Source organism: Ambystoma mexicanum, chromosome 4p (genome assembly GCF_040938575.1).
Source record: "Ambystoma mexicanum isolate Mex_15411 chromosome 4p, UKY_AmexF1_1, whole genome shotgun sequence".
Classification (NCBI taxonomy): Eukaryota; Metazoa; Chordata; class Amphibia; order Caudata; family Ambystomatidae; genus Ambystoma; species Ambystoma mexicanum.
This window is the reverse complement of record NC_090927.1, coordinates 1,054,409,818-1,054,422,740: the sequence shown is the minus strand read 5'-3', so window position 1 is coordinate 1,054,422,740 and position 12,923 is coordinate 1,054,409,818. Positions and strand designations below refer to the sequence as shown.

The following is a 12,923-nucleotide window of genomic DNA, read 5'->3' as shown; positions in this document are numbered from 1 at the left end:
GTTGAAAGCAGGCCTTCATGAAGAAAGCAGCACTTGCATATGAGTGAAAATGGTCCTAAAAGTGATTTAGAATACCAAACTATTAAAAAGCAGAGAAAGACACTTTTAACAAAGCCAAATGTCTGTAACTTTAAACGTGTGAGTTTGTGGAGTACTCAACAACCTGATGGAGCGATATTATTAAGAACAAATGCATACAATCATTGGCCGAGCCAAGAGAGACTAAAAGCAAGACAAGTCAAATCCAGAGTTATTGCCAAAAGCAAAAGGGGGCAAAAGGGAGGTCTCATAAATTGGGGAATGTGTTGCCTGTACTTGGTGCACCAAATAGCAAAATCTGGTATAAACGCACACTGCCAAAGCCAAGGGAGAAACAGAATAAAACCCTATACTTGTCAGTCTTTGGTTACTTGTTCAAGAGGTGAACACAACAATTTGGTGCTCTTGAAGTGGTAGAAGGTGGGGTAAGAGACACTAAGAAACAACAAACGAGCCTGTTAATGCTGACACTTGGTTGGTTATTGATTTAACCTAGCTGTGTCAAAGTATTGTGACAATTAAGTTTCCGAACATTTAAGCCAACACTGTGTCATAGAAAACCCTCTGATACAATATGTGTGCAAGACATTTAATTTTGTTTGTAGAAAAACGTGAAATGTTTAGTACAATTAAAACTTTTTTTCATACAGAAACTGGAAGAAATAAAAAATGAAGAAGAAAGGGCAAGAGCCAGTGTTAAGGAGAGAGAAGGCCCAGTGAAGCATTGGGTCTGCCTACGTGACATGCAATGAAAATGAAACCTAATTAGAGCTGGGGTGAGAATGTCTTGGACAAAATTCAGAAGGGCCCCAGCATTGGTCACATTTCGGCGGCGTTCAAATGTGCATGGCCGCCTTCTTCAGGGCGTGGTTTATAGGACCCTGTGAATACATGTATAGGTGTATTAGGCTAGGCACAGGTCGATAAGACACTGTGAATCAATCATGATGGGATGGGTTTCGTCTTAAGGAAATGTCACCAAGGGGTAAACTTACCCTGGGTAACAGAGCTCCAAATCTCCTATTCCAGGTGGGTTGGATGAACTGTCAGTGGTTCGTGGTGGGGACTTCAAAAAATCTGAGCGTGACCAATCATCAAATGTGCGTTAGGAGTGCGTTTGGTATGAGTGATCTGTCAGAATGCCCCCTGTACTCAATTGTAGAAGGCCTTGATGCCAAAACGCTAAAAAGAAAGGTGGGGGAATAACCCTGTTAATGACAAACCAGATTGGGCATGGATCAGACAGCAGTTTGTCATTAGACTACAGGGAGAGAAGAACATTCTGCTTTAGAAAGGGGTAAGGAAAGGCTTACCATCGCCTGAACAGCAAGATGCATGGAGTGGTCACTGGACCATTGTGTTAGTTAGAAAGTCATCAGAACCGGCGTCGCTGTGCTGGAAATTGGTTTATAGTCATAATATCGAAAAAATAATGTCGAATTAAGAAAATGTCGAAAAAAAATGTCGAATTCAAAAATGTCGAAAACACATACATATAATAGAAAAAGTCATTAATTCGAAAATAAAATGTCGAAAAAAAAATCGAAAAACCAATGTTAAAATAACTATGTAAAATGTCACACATACTAACTTTTTTTATTGGGGGGGGTCCCCCCCAAACCCCCCATCCCAAACCCCTACCCCAACCCTCCACTCCTCCCCATCCCCCCCAACACCCCCCATGGATATACCTTTAATTTTTTTAAAAAAGTATTTAATAAAACATTAATTAAATAATTAATTATTAAAAAAAACCATCCCAAACCCCTACCCCAACCCCCCCCCTCCTCCCCATCCCCCCCACCCACCATGGATATACCTTTAACCATTTAAAAAAATTATGTTTTATAAACTATAATTAATTATTTATTTAAACATTAATTCGAAAAAAAATCGAAACAAATCCGACATTTTTATTTTCGAATAAATATTTTCGACATTTTGACTTTCGAAATTATTGTATTCGACATTATGACTGGACACCCTGGAAATTCTGTGCTGCTGCATCTGTGGTGGCAAAGATGCAAAACATAGGGAGCCAATAGTCAGTGGCGTTGGAGCCTAGGTGAGGGATGGCTTCTAGAATTAGCCTGTTGGGAAATTAAAGAAAAGGTCAAAAATGTGTACAGGCAGCTGATTCCTGGAACTGCAGTGGTGCAAAGAGAGAGCCTGCTGCGTGTAGATCTCATTGTCAGGAAGAAGCCACTGTGACCAATCGTAATGTAAGTGAAAGCGTGGTTGCCATGGATACCCTGCACGCTGTGCTGTGATTGGACTGAACTGTTGTTGCTAAGGGACCGACGACGCGGTACGTGTAGATTCAGGCAGTGGGCGTGCCTGTAACTGAGGGAACAGACTAACATCGAGAAAGTCAGATGATGTTTGTGAAGCCTCTTAGGCGTCAGGAGCAGGCTAATGCAAGCCCAACATTTACAAACAGAAAGAGAGTCAAGTGTAGAACAGCGATATAAAACACACCTTGTAATGGGAGAAAGGAAGGAACTGCTGTGTGCTTGCAATTCTCCCACGTGCAAGAGTGTCAAAAAGGATGCCCTTCTGGTAAAGGTTATCCAGAAGTAGAGGAGCATTATTTGAAGGAGGAGCATTAAAGAGCACCAATGTGAATCTTGTTTTTCCTGAAGAGTTGTTAAAAGTTTGAAGCTGCAAAATTATTAATATTATGAAGCTGTTGTGAACCTTTTGTCAGTTTATCTTAACCACAAAAGCACTTTTTAGTTCTGAAACGCTGTTCGGGCAAGGGAGTATACCCAGATAGCAATCCTTTGAAAGAGTAGGCCTGGCATGCGAATAAACCAGGTGTGAACTGAGATAGTAGGCCTGGCATGGAAGTAAACCAGGTGAAAGTTGACGAAGTGCTATAAAGTGATCCCGACAAAGACAGTTTATGTTGTTTGTGGTGCAAAGAAAGAACTTTGTAAAACTGTTGTAAAGGAGTTGCATTTCTTTATAACTCCTCAATTTTGGCAAATCATCCTGGACAAGACAATTATTGTTGCTATTGATGAACCGAGAAAATGTTCTTTATTTGAAAAGGATAAATCTTACGCTTATACAAGGAATAGAAAGAACCTTCTATTTTCTTTGTTGGACCACTGGAGTGCTGGTACTTTCTGTTGACAAGTTGGAGTTGCAAAGAACTGTGTTGGAACATTGTTGCAAACCAGGATTTCCTTATTTCTTTTTGGAACTGTGGCACAGAATCCTGCTCAAATCTAGGGAAGGGGAATTTGCCCAGACTATAACGAGAGACTGTGTGTTACAATTAAAATGAAGATGCGTAGTTCCAAAGGTCAAAGCGTAGTTCCTGAACTGTTAAAATGGTTGTGAAAAGTGTAGGGATTGTTAACAGTAAAAAATAAAAGTATTGTAACTTCGTTCCCACTCACTACGACCTCTGGGTATGTGGGATAACCAGTGTTTTGGACAAGAGTCCTCTAGATGACTATTTTCTTAAAACTATGACTTTCATGCATGAGATTCTAAAACGCCCTCAAAGCTGCGAATTGTGACTTCTACGAACGCGTGATATTCGCACCCCTAAAGACACGGGAGTGATGTGCTGGAGCACGTGTGGCGGGGTACAGCCGTTTGGCGGCCCGGATGGCTCCTCCCCTAAGCACCCACGGAACCCGCCCGTGCCTGCACAGCAGCTGCCAGGCTCGGCCCGCGCCCGGCCCCTTCCCGCCCCCGAAGCTGGTGGGAGGAGCCTGGTGCTAGCCTGCGCTGTCTCTCCGTGACAGCAGCGGGTAACCGTGGACTGGAGCGTCGGCAGCCTCCGTAGCACCTCGGAACTAGCCCCTCGACAGGCCCTGCTGGCCTTCCCACCCCCCGGAAGAAGGGTGGCCGCTGAAAGCTCAGCCTGAAGCTTCGGGTGCGGAAGTAGAAGAGGCAGCCGCCTGCTCGCGGGGCACGGGTGCAAGGCGAGCATGCTGCCGCCACCGGGAGCCCAGCGGATCCCCTGCCTGCTCCTGGCGCTCTGCGTGCTTCCGCTGCACTGCCTGCTGGCCGAGAACACAGGTGAGTGCGCGCTGGGGTTGCCAGGACGCGGTGGGTGGAACAATGTTTGGATGGAGCACGTTCTGTGGGGAATAGATGCTATGCTGGGAGAGGGTCCGGGCCACGTTGTGCTGCTCGGACCCAGGGCCAAGAGCTCTGCCCGGACCTGTCCCTACTTAATGAATTGGGGGTGAGAGAGACACATGGGCAGTGCAAGGACCAGCGGGTGGGTGCATTGATGAGAACGTCACTTACTCTGCAAGTGCTGCTCTTTAGTCTTTTCTGCGCCCTTGTTTTCGCCAACATCAACAGATAATTGCCGATTCCTCTGTTACATTGTACATATAATTGGAACACACGCAGGCAACCTCCAGGTTTGCATGACGTCTGGGTGAACTGTTTATTTCAAACTGACAGTAGACATGGCAATCAACCCAGACAGGGAGTGAAGTGTACGTTGCTTTCCTAAAAGTGGCCCGGTTTTGTGAAATGTACGTCCGTTTCTTAAAAATGGGCCGGTTTTGATTGCCGGCTGCTGCTTCGTTTCAATGACGCTGCATCAGAGTCGTGCCTCTCGTTTTCTTCTGTTTACACCTAAACATGTTCCTGTGATGGGGTTAACGAAACTTGACCGCGCGTTTAAAGTAAACATGCCCCCCTTTCTCCCTTTCGAGGGGTGGCATCTCGGACCATGGGAGGGGGCGGGCTGGCACCCACTACTCCCTAGATGTGAGCACGCAGCCACATTGCACACACACAGCGAGCCTATCAGCAAAGAAGACTGTGTTGCTGATAAAAGGATACACATTAGCGGCTGTCGCTTTGTTTGAGTCGGAAAGGTATGTTCCTGTGCAGGAGGTGGTGGTTTTGGCGAGCCGCTTGGATGTATCGATGGGAACCAGAAGAGGTAGGCTAGACGGGCCCGTGGCAGGCGTCGCTGCCCCCTTAAACACATTGTAACATTTATTGGTGCTAGTCTAAAGGAGTAACCGGAACCTGTTCTTTTTGTGGCATTTCTCCTGAGTTTTGCATCCACCTCCCGGCTAAGCTGTCACAAAGTTTGAGTACATTTAGTAGCCGAGCATTCGTTGGTGCGACTGTGTGCATGTTGGATCAGGCATTGCTTGTGCACAGGGCAGAGAGAGAGTGAGCGAGTCACTCTGCAGGGATCGTTCAGGTGCATTGATTTCTCTCAGGACTCAGAAAAAAGTGCGCGCATCCCGGAACCGAGCGCAGCAGACGCTCGCCGATAACATTAGGTTCACTAAATATCCAATGAAGGTTGCAGACGTTGTTTTCCAGAGCGGGCCCGGTTGGTTTGTTATACGCGATGGCAGGTTTCTGTTAACTCGCCCTCCCTCTCTGTGGGATGTGCCAGGCTGGAGCCCAGCGTGTGTCCTGAACATCTACATTTCAATGCGGCCGCGCTACGTTTTTACAAAGGACTGCGCGAGGGGCGTGCGCGCATGTGGTTAACTGCGCTGCGAATGCCGCGCTTACTCCCTTTTTTTTTTTAAAATAATATAATTCGTTTCTAGTTACCTCAGGGGCGGTGCCACCCGTTCGTCAGATACTGGTAAATCGTCAGGTTAACGAAACTACTAGGAGGGGGTGGGGGTTTTGCGCCCGTGACGTGTACTCCGAGAACAATTGCGGCACGTTTATCCGTCACCTCGTAAATGTGTTACTGTGTAATTAATGCAACATAAATTATACATCCTGTCAGGTCTCGGTCTCGTGCGAAGCGTTTCGCATGGGCGTAATTTTAGGGTGGTGCAGGGGTGTTTGTTCCCCTAACTTGCATGCCTCACCATTTTGTCCCCATTCATTTGGCTGGGGACCCCCACCCCCAACATTTTCAGTAAAGTTACTCCACTGCGCCCTGGTGCTTCCCGGGACATAGCGCTGCTCTGGCCGGAATGCAGCGAGTGTTGAGTAGGCATTGGCGGGAGCACAGGTGCCGGGACCCGCAGTCGAGCACTTATTTACCCGTGTGATGGCTTGGTGGGGCCGGGGCGCGCTTTGTGATGTGTGTCTTTAGGCCACTCGGGTGCATCGGGCAGCTGTGAACTACTTCCTGATCCAGAGAGACTGCTTTTAAGAGGCCGGCGGAGCGAGCCCTTCATTTCCTCGCTGGTTGTGTTAATGCGCCACACACCAGTTAATGCTTTATTTTCCATGCTCGAGCGGCGGGGTCGCGCGGGCGAGTGTGTCATGGAATCTGATGAACACAATTTGGAATCGTTTTCTCCCCCTGCTGCACGCAGAGTTGAGCACTATTCATGGCGTCCCCTAATGGCGCTTGCCTAGCATCTGTGCATAATTCATAGTACTTTGGGGGTCTCCCCGTGAGGGAGCTGTCACCGTTGCTGTAAAGTGCAACTCGCGGACATGATAGATCCCCGTTTGCAGCAAAGGGCTGCACAGCGCAGTACCTGCGGGGGTTGGGACTGTGCCGCCGCGCATGCGCTGTGAGCACCGCTGAGGAAAGGGCTCTCACACTGGCCATCATAATAAGCTCTCGAGGGGGCCTCTATAGCAGACCACCTCCCTCACTTAACTTATTCCTGTAGCTCTATGTTGAGTGCTGTGTTTTTTTTCTATTTCTTTTCAAGTTATTTTATCTTGTTTTACATTCAGGAGGAAACGCATTCTTAAATTTAAAAGGGGTTTGGGGGGTGGGGAAAAGGAATACAAGGAATGGCTTCCAGCTTTGTGCTTCATATGAAAAATTGGGGCTAGCAGTTTCTCAGAATGTTGTGCTTCTTGTTTCATGCACCTTTTGTTCAGCTGGTTATGGTTCTCTGCGTAATGTTTAGAGGTTTTCTTACTGCACCAAATTACTACTACGGTGGTAGTGAGCCTCAAGTAGCAAAATGCCTCGCATGTGGATAGTTTCAAATGCCGTACGTGGTTATTACACGTGGCTAAAGACTCATTCTTTGAGCGTGGGCTTTTTGTAATTTTGACTTTGGCTCTCACCCCTGTATAGAAGGTGATATCGGTGAATTAACTGGGACGGGCAAGGCCCAGAAGGTAGTGGTCACAGGACCATAAGTAGGGACGTGGCCATGCAGGGAAGAAATCGCAAAGGCGGCTAACGGGTGCCTCCATTTCCTGGACACCAACAGATGCAGGCAAGTGGCAGGGCTGGTACAAAGGAGGTAGCAGACTGCTGGGCAGCTGGACCTGGGGGAAAGGGCTGGGCAGGTTACCAAGTACCCTGCAGGTGGTAACCTGTACACAGGAACAAATGGGACCAGAAGCACAGCCACCAACTGTACTGGTTGGGGTCACCAAAAGGTAACACATGAGGTATCTTCCTGCCCTCTGGCATCATCTAGCCTATAAGAATGGGCGACAAGATACAGCCCCAGCATATTGCTTCTACCTCTCCTCACGGAGAGGTAACGGGTGGAAGAAGAAAAGGACAAACTCCCAACCCTCCCGTCCCACCACCCCAAAGTCACCAGACAGAGACACTAAAAACAAATGGAATTGGCAAGGACCTCTGGTGATTGAATGGCTTTCAAATGAAATGGGGGCGGGTGGGGGGAAGGAAAACGCAAGTCAACGCTGTGGACATCTGTCGTAAGCCAAAAGAACGGTGATAGGGATCAGCCTGGAGTTGGCACTATGATGGAGCAGGGCCCCTGCTCACCTGATCCCTTGCTGCCCAAAAACATGTGCTTATTGATATGATCACTTGGGTTTGGTACAATAAAGCTTACAGCCTATGTTTCCCACTACAGCAGCTCGCTTCTGTTTGTTTTCTTGCGAGCGCAAAACATGTTAATTTATGAGAATTAGATGATCATGTACCTGCACGATGCATTTCCCCACACTATGCCACTACCAGGCTTATGGTGTTAGAATAACTCTCAAACCTTGGTTAGACATACGCAAAGAAATGGGTGTTTCTAACCAAGAGGAAGGAACAGGTAATGAGAGCTGCCGTTGTGGCAGAATGCCATCTGCACTGGTGGGCAATCCTCAGCCCAAAATGACGCTGTTAGTTCTGCAGCTAAAAGTGAGATCTGTTAATCGGGTTCACTTTCATAATGCTCCATTCTGAAAAGTGTAGTACAGATGTGTAACTGCTAGGACTGGTTACCGAAACCCCCAGAAGTTGCCATGTAGTTTGAGAACATGGCAGTTAGAGTAACGTGTGCATTTCGGCAAATCGTCTCCTGGAAACTTCCAACAGATAAAGGCTGCCCTACACTGGTGGGCAACCCTGCTGCAGATTACATATCATTCTATACCGACAAGGCCTGATGACATTTCTAGCAATATCTGACTTGACCATATTGGATATTTTATTGTCCACCTGTTTAGATTGTGCACCCTTGTCTGTAGCTGAGTTTTACAGTGAAGAGTTTGGGCCCAGCCTTAGAAGCTCCCCCTTTGTTCTCTCTGGGGAATAGTTGTCAACTTGCCAGGAAGGGAAGGCACATGCCAGGGGGTTAACTGGGTTGCCATGCACCAAGGCAAACCCTGTCAGGACAATTGAAAGATCGCACCAGGGGATAATTGCTGGAATCGCTTTGATGCAAGGCAGATGGGGGGGACTGGAGAAGTAGTAGTTAAGAGGAGAGAAGTTAAGTCAGGACAAGGGTCCCACCCTCCCAGTGTCTTGGGCCACTTACTTCCTGTGCCCCTCGCCCGTTTGTGGCTGGATGGCGCATACCCGGAAGCTTGTGGTTTCCAGGGACGCAGTCTGCAGTGTGCAGACAGAACAAGAAAGCCGACAAGTAGGGGAGGGAGCTGGGTGGACAGGGCGTGGGGGGGGGGGGGGGGTGCTGCATTGCTGTTGGGGTTTGGGGGGAGGGGAGGGACTGGGACCAGGAGAGGACTGGTCACAAAAGGCAGAACCTGTGGACGGCAGCCTTTTGTACGCAGCCTACAGACACATAACCCCCCCCCATTCCCCCGCACATCTTGCAGACATAGCACTCTGGGACTGACATCATGGGGAAAGACTGTTACAGCAGTGCCAATGTTAGACTCTTACAGAAGACTTGAAATTTGCCAATCCACTGAGGCCAATTGCGTGTATAGGGGGTTGAGGACATGTCTGTCCCCCTAAGTGGAGTTATTGTTGCATACCATTAGAAGGATTAAACTCGGATGCACCCCCCACGGAAATGCCAATTATGTTAAAATCCCTATACTTAAAATGGGACTTTAAAAACACATTTGTGCCGGTGCCCCTACCAGTCCCAGCCGAGGAAACCAAAAATCTGTGCCCTTGATTACACTGGAGCTTTTTTGGGGGCAGCAGTCTAGTCAAAGCCCTGAGCCTTTGAGGTCAGGATGGATGAAGCAGTACCTCAGAGCCCTGCCCCCCACCCTACAAATCATAGAGGAACACTTGGGGGTGACCTGTGTTTGGAAGAGGCCCGCCTGCTGCCTGAATACTGGTAACCAGGATCCTGCTTACTGGATGTTGCAGCCCCAGCAAGTGCTCTCTGGCAACCTTCCGCTGGAAAGGGCAGACCCCCTGGTCAGAGACCCTCCACTACGAAGGAGGTAAGAACAGCTGAGTGCTATGTTTTCCTGCACCACCCACTTTCGAGTCATTTTTTGAGCTGCTGCAGGACCCACGGTGCTGCATTTGATAGCATTTATTTTAACCTCTTCGAGCCATTGGCACGACCACGGCCTTAGCTTTGCTCCAGCCATCTTTGAGCTGATCACTGGACCATGTCAAGCTGCCATCGGTACCTGCTTCATTGGGAACACCCATGTTGATGCTAATTTGCCCCATTGGAAAGTGCTTAGAAGCCCATCTCTGCACTGTGTGTGGTGCCACCCAAGAAGAAAGTAAGTATTCAGTGGTTCTGTGTACCTGGCCTTCTTTTTAGGGCCCTACTGATTATGTAGTACCTCACTTCATATGATAGGTTATTTATTACGTGCTTAATACCCAGAGGTTTCTAAGCACTGACTCGGGGATTGAACCTGTGCTAAGTAGCTCCCGATACTGTGTGCGTGGTCTGTGTGTTTTTTCTTTTCTTCTTTTTTTCAATGGAATCTTGATTGTACAGTTATTTTAGTTTGCCCCAGTACTGTTGCTGTTTGGACGCTTCTGTGCTGGCTCACATCCCTTCCGAAGAGTATATGTTGTCACGTCACAGACGGCAAAGGAGGCATACCTGTCTGATTGTGCCTGTTTTTCCTTTTATGAGCAGGATCACCGCTGCTTTAGCAGGACTGTGGGGATGAGTGAGTTTAGAAACCAATATTCAATGCAGTAGACCTTTCGTCACAGCCTTTGTTTCTTTTCAATATATGGCCCCTTTCTCCAGTCATAAAGTCGTGCTCAGTGAATGTGTTGCAGGCGCCAGATTTCCAAATGCGAATGTTTCCTTCAGTATATCCCCGATTTTAAATGCAGCCACTTGTTTTCCGAAAGGCAAGCTCTCCCGCACTGTAGTTTTAAACGTGTAATGGTTGTTTGCTCGTTTTTTAATTATGTATAAATGCTGCTAACTTCAGTGTCTGGGTTTTCCATTTCCTGTGACATATTTATCGTGGAGGTACGTTTTTTTTTTATTTTTTGTTGTGAGAGCATTGTATGTTGGTACTTTGTTGTTTTTTCGTCTTAATACCTAGATTATGATTTTTGTCGAGAGCACTAATCGCAGGCGGGAAGTGGTAATTTAGTGTCTGACATTACGTCTAAAAGTTGATTTGTCTGTAGGTGGCTGATTGTGTAGGCTTGCAAAGTATACTTGTTTGTGTTTACCAAAGGTGGGATAGTTATTTCATAGGCTTTTCTGAGAAGTAGATATTACATTTTAGCCTGGAATTTAAGGCATTTGTGACATCACTCTCCATAACTTTTATGGTTCATTATTGGATTTTATATAATGCGACCGATGCCATTTTCACGCGTCTCTAGGCACTTTGGACCTGTAAGAGAATGAGTTGGGTTTGGTTGGTCGGTGCAAGATGGCACTGCTGTTGGGGGTAGATCCTAATGAGCATGCTGTGTGTAGGTGTACACTTCTAGTTGCATTTGGCACATCATCTTTTGTGGCCTGCCCCGGGTGTATTCTGAAGTGGAAACTCAGGTTGTGTATCGGACAATTGTCTGTTGGGGCAAGATTGAACATTATGAATGACTCTGCTTGGGGTGCTCAGTATTTGGTTTGGGTATAGGTGTATGCAGTGGCCTCAGTTAGGTTATTTGTTGCTGGATCTGTGGTTAGTGGTGGTTCTGGTAGTTTGCTGTTGCGTGTTGAATATTGTGGTAAAATGTGATTTCAATTATGGTGGGAGACTGGAGATCAATAGGGTTCTGGCTGTTTACAAAAGATCAAACCTGAGCATAATACTGTAATCTGAGCAGGTGGGATGCTGGGTGACAAAGGGTGTAATATTCCTGGAGCGATACATCACTTGGGACTCAAAACAATCTAGGTAGCAGTCAAGCCACGCGTATAACAAAGCGTAACATGGCATAGCAAGGCATGATGAGACACAACAAAGCATTGAAAGACCGAGCAAGGCGTGACCTCCTTCCCACACTCCCAACTCTGCAGACCTTTCCCATTTTCACTTTGTGGCTGTCAAACACTATCTTTTTGTGTGTCAGTGTCACTCTTGGAAATTGTGTGGAACAAGGAACGGTGGAGGAGGCTTGGTTATAACCCCACTGCTTACCCCCAGTGAAGTGCACCAGAGGAAAAAGCTGCTGACATGTGGAGGACCCAGGCTCTCAATTCACCTTCCCTGGAATGTTTTATTGGCAGGCTAAGAGCCATGGCAAACTTGCTTAGGTGCTGTGCTCCGTCGGTCCTGCTGGGACTTTTGCACATCATGAACATAAGTTTTACATTGTGGCGGGGGCCAGAATCCCCGGCTTCTTCTCTTAGGGGTTCATCCACGGTCTCAACCATGATTGGACACATCTCATATGCACATAGAGGGCCGCAGGTCAATTCTCCTGTCCACACCCCTCTGGGTGTCGGGAAGTGGATTTACATATATACGTCGAGAGCAGGAGGGTTTGTCTAGCTTAGCTGTGCCCTGTTGCCAGGGCAAGTCTCATCCATAGACTCATTCTTTCGTTGTAGAGGGGCATGATGGTTCCTTTCAGAAACTAGAAGAATTGTTCAGGTGTCTTTCATCTACTCCATATTTCTAATTTTTACAGAGTTTGGTATAATTTATGGGGCTAGTATCAAAACTGTGTCCGCATAGTTTTGGAGTTGGTTGCAAGAACTGTGCGATGTTTGGGTCACGTGGGCCCATGTTGAATGCCTCACACGTTTACATCATTGGAAGTTGATCCGTGTCTTGTTGCGCTCGGCTTGATTTGGCATTTGCATGAGAGGGGGAGGGGGGGGAGTGGTTCTCATTTTCATTCTCTGCCTCGCATTGTTATTATAACTCATCCTCTGGGTTAATTTTGGCATTGATGGACTTCTCCGAATCGCACTTTTAAATTATCATTCTTCAGCCACAGTCTTGACCGATGGCGAGTGGTGGCTTTCTGGACCGTGCACTTTTGGGTGCTGTTATGAGGATTGTAAGAATAGCATTTCCTTATTTAGGTGCCTCGCACATGCCGCCTTGAGTGGCTTGACGTTCTCTTACTGCACTTGCATATGACGGCAGCCCCTGCGCATCAGAGGCAGTAGCTTGCTTATGGCTGCACTATGCATATGAGGCGTTCATTGGCGTTGGAAAGCATTGTTGAGGCGGCACTTGGCTGGACCCGCACGTGTGGTGATGCACCTTCAATTTCATATGATGTTGGTCTCTCTGGCGGTTTCATGGTCTCTTGGCGCTTAATACCTGCTGGAGGAATGGGTTTGATTTGTTAATTGGGAGCAGAGGGATCATTGCAAGATCGC

At 47.3% G+C, this 12,923-nt stretch overlaps 1 protein-coding gene across 1 annotated transcript in view; it reads left to right on the top strand.

Moving 5' to 3' along the window:
* The first annotated feature begins 3,674 nt into the window (after window positions 1-3,674).
* Window positions 3,675-12,923, top strand: part of DCBLD1 (discoidin, CUB and LCCL domain containing 1) — a 369,800-nt gene continuing 360,551 nt past the window's right edge. The window contains exon 1 of the mRNA XM_069606627.1: window positions 3,675-4,077. Coding sequence (XP_069462728.1) covers window positions 3,987-4,077 — 91 coding nt within the window. The 5' untranslated portion in view covers window positions 3,675-3,986. The remainder of the gene's footprint in view (window positions 4,078-12,923) is intronic.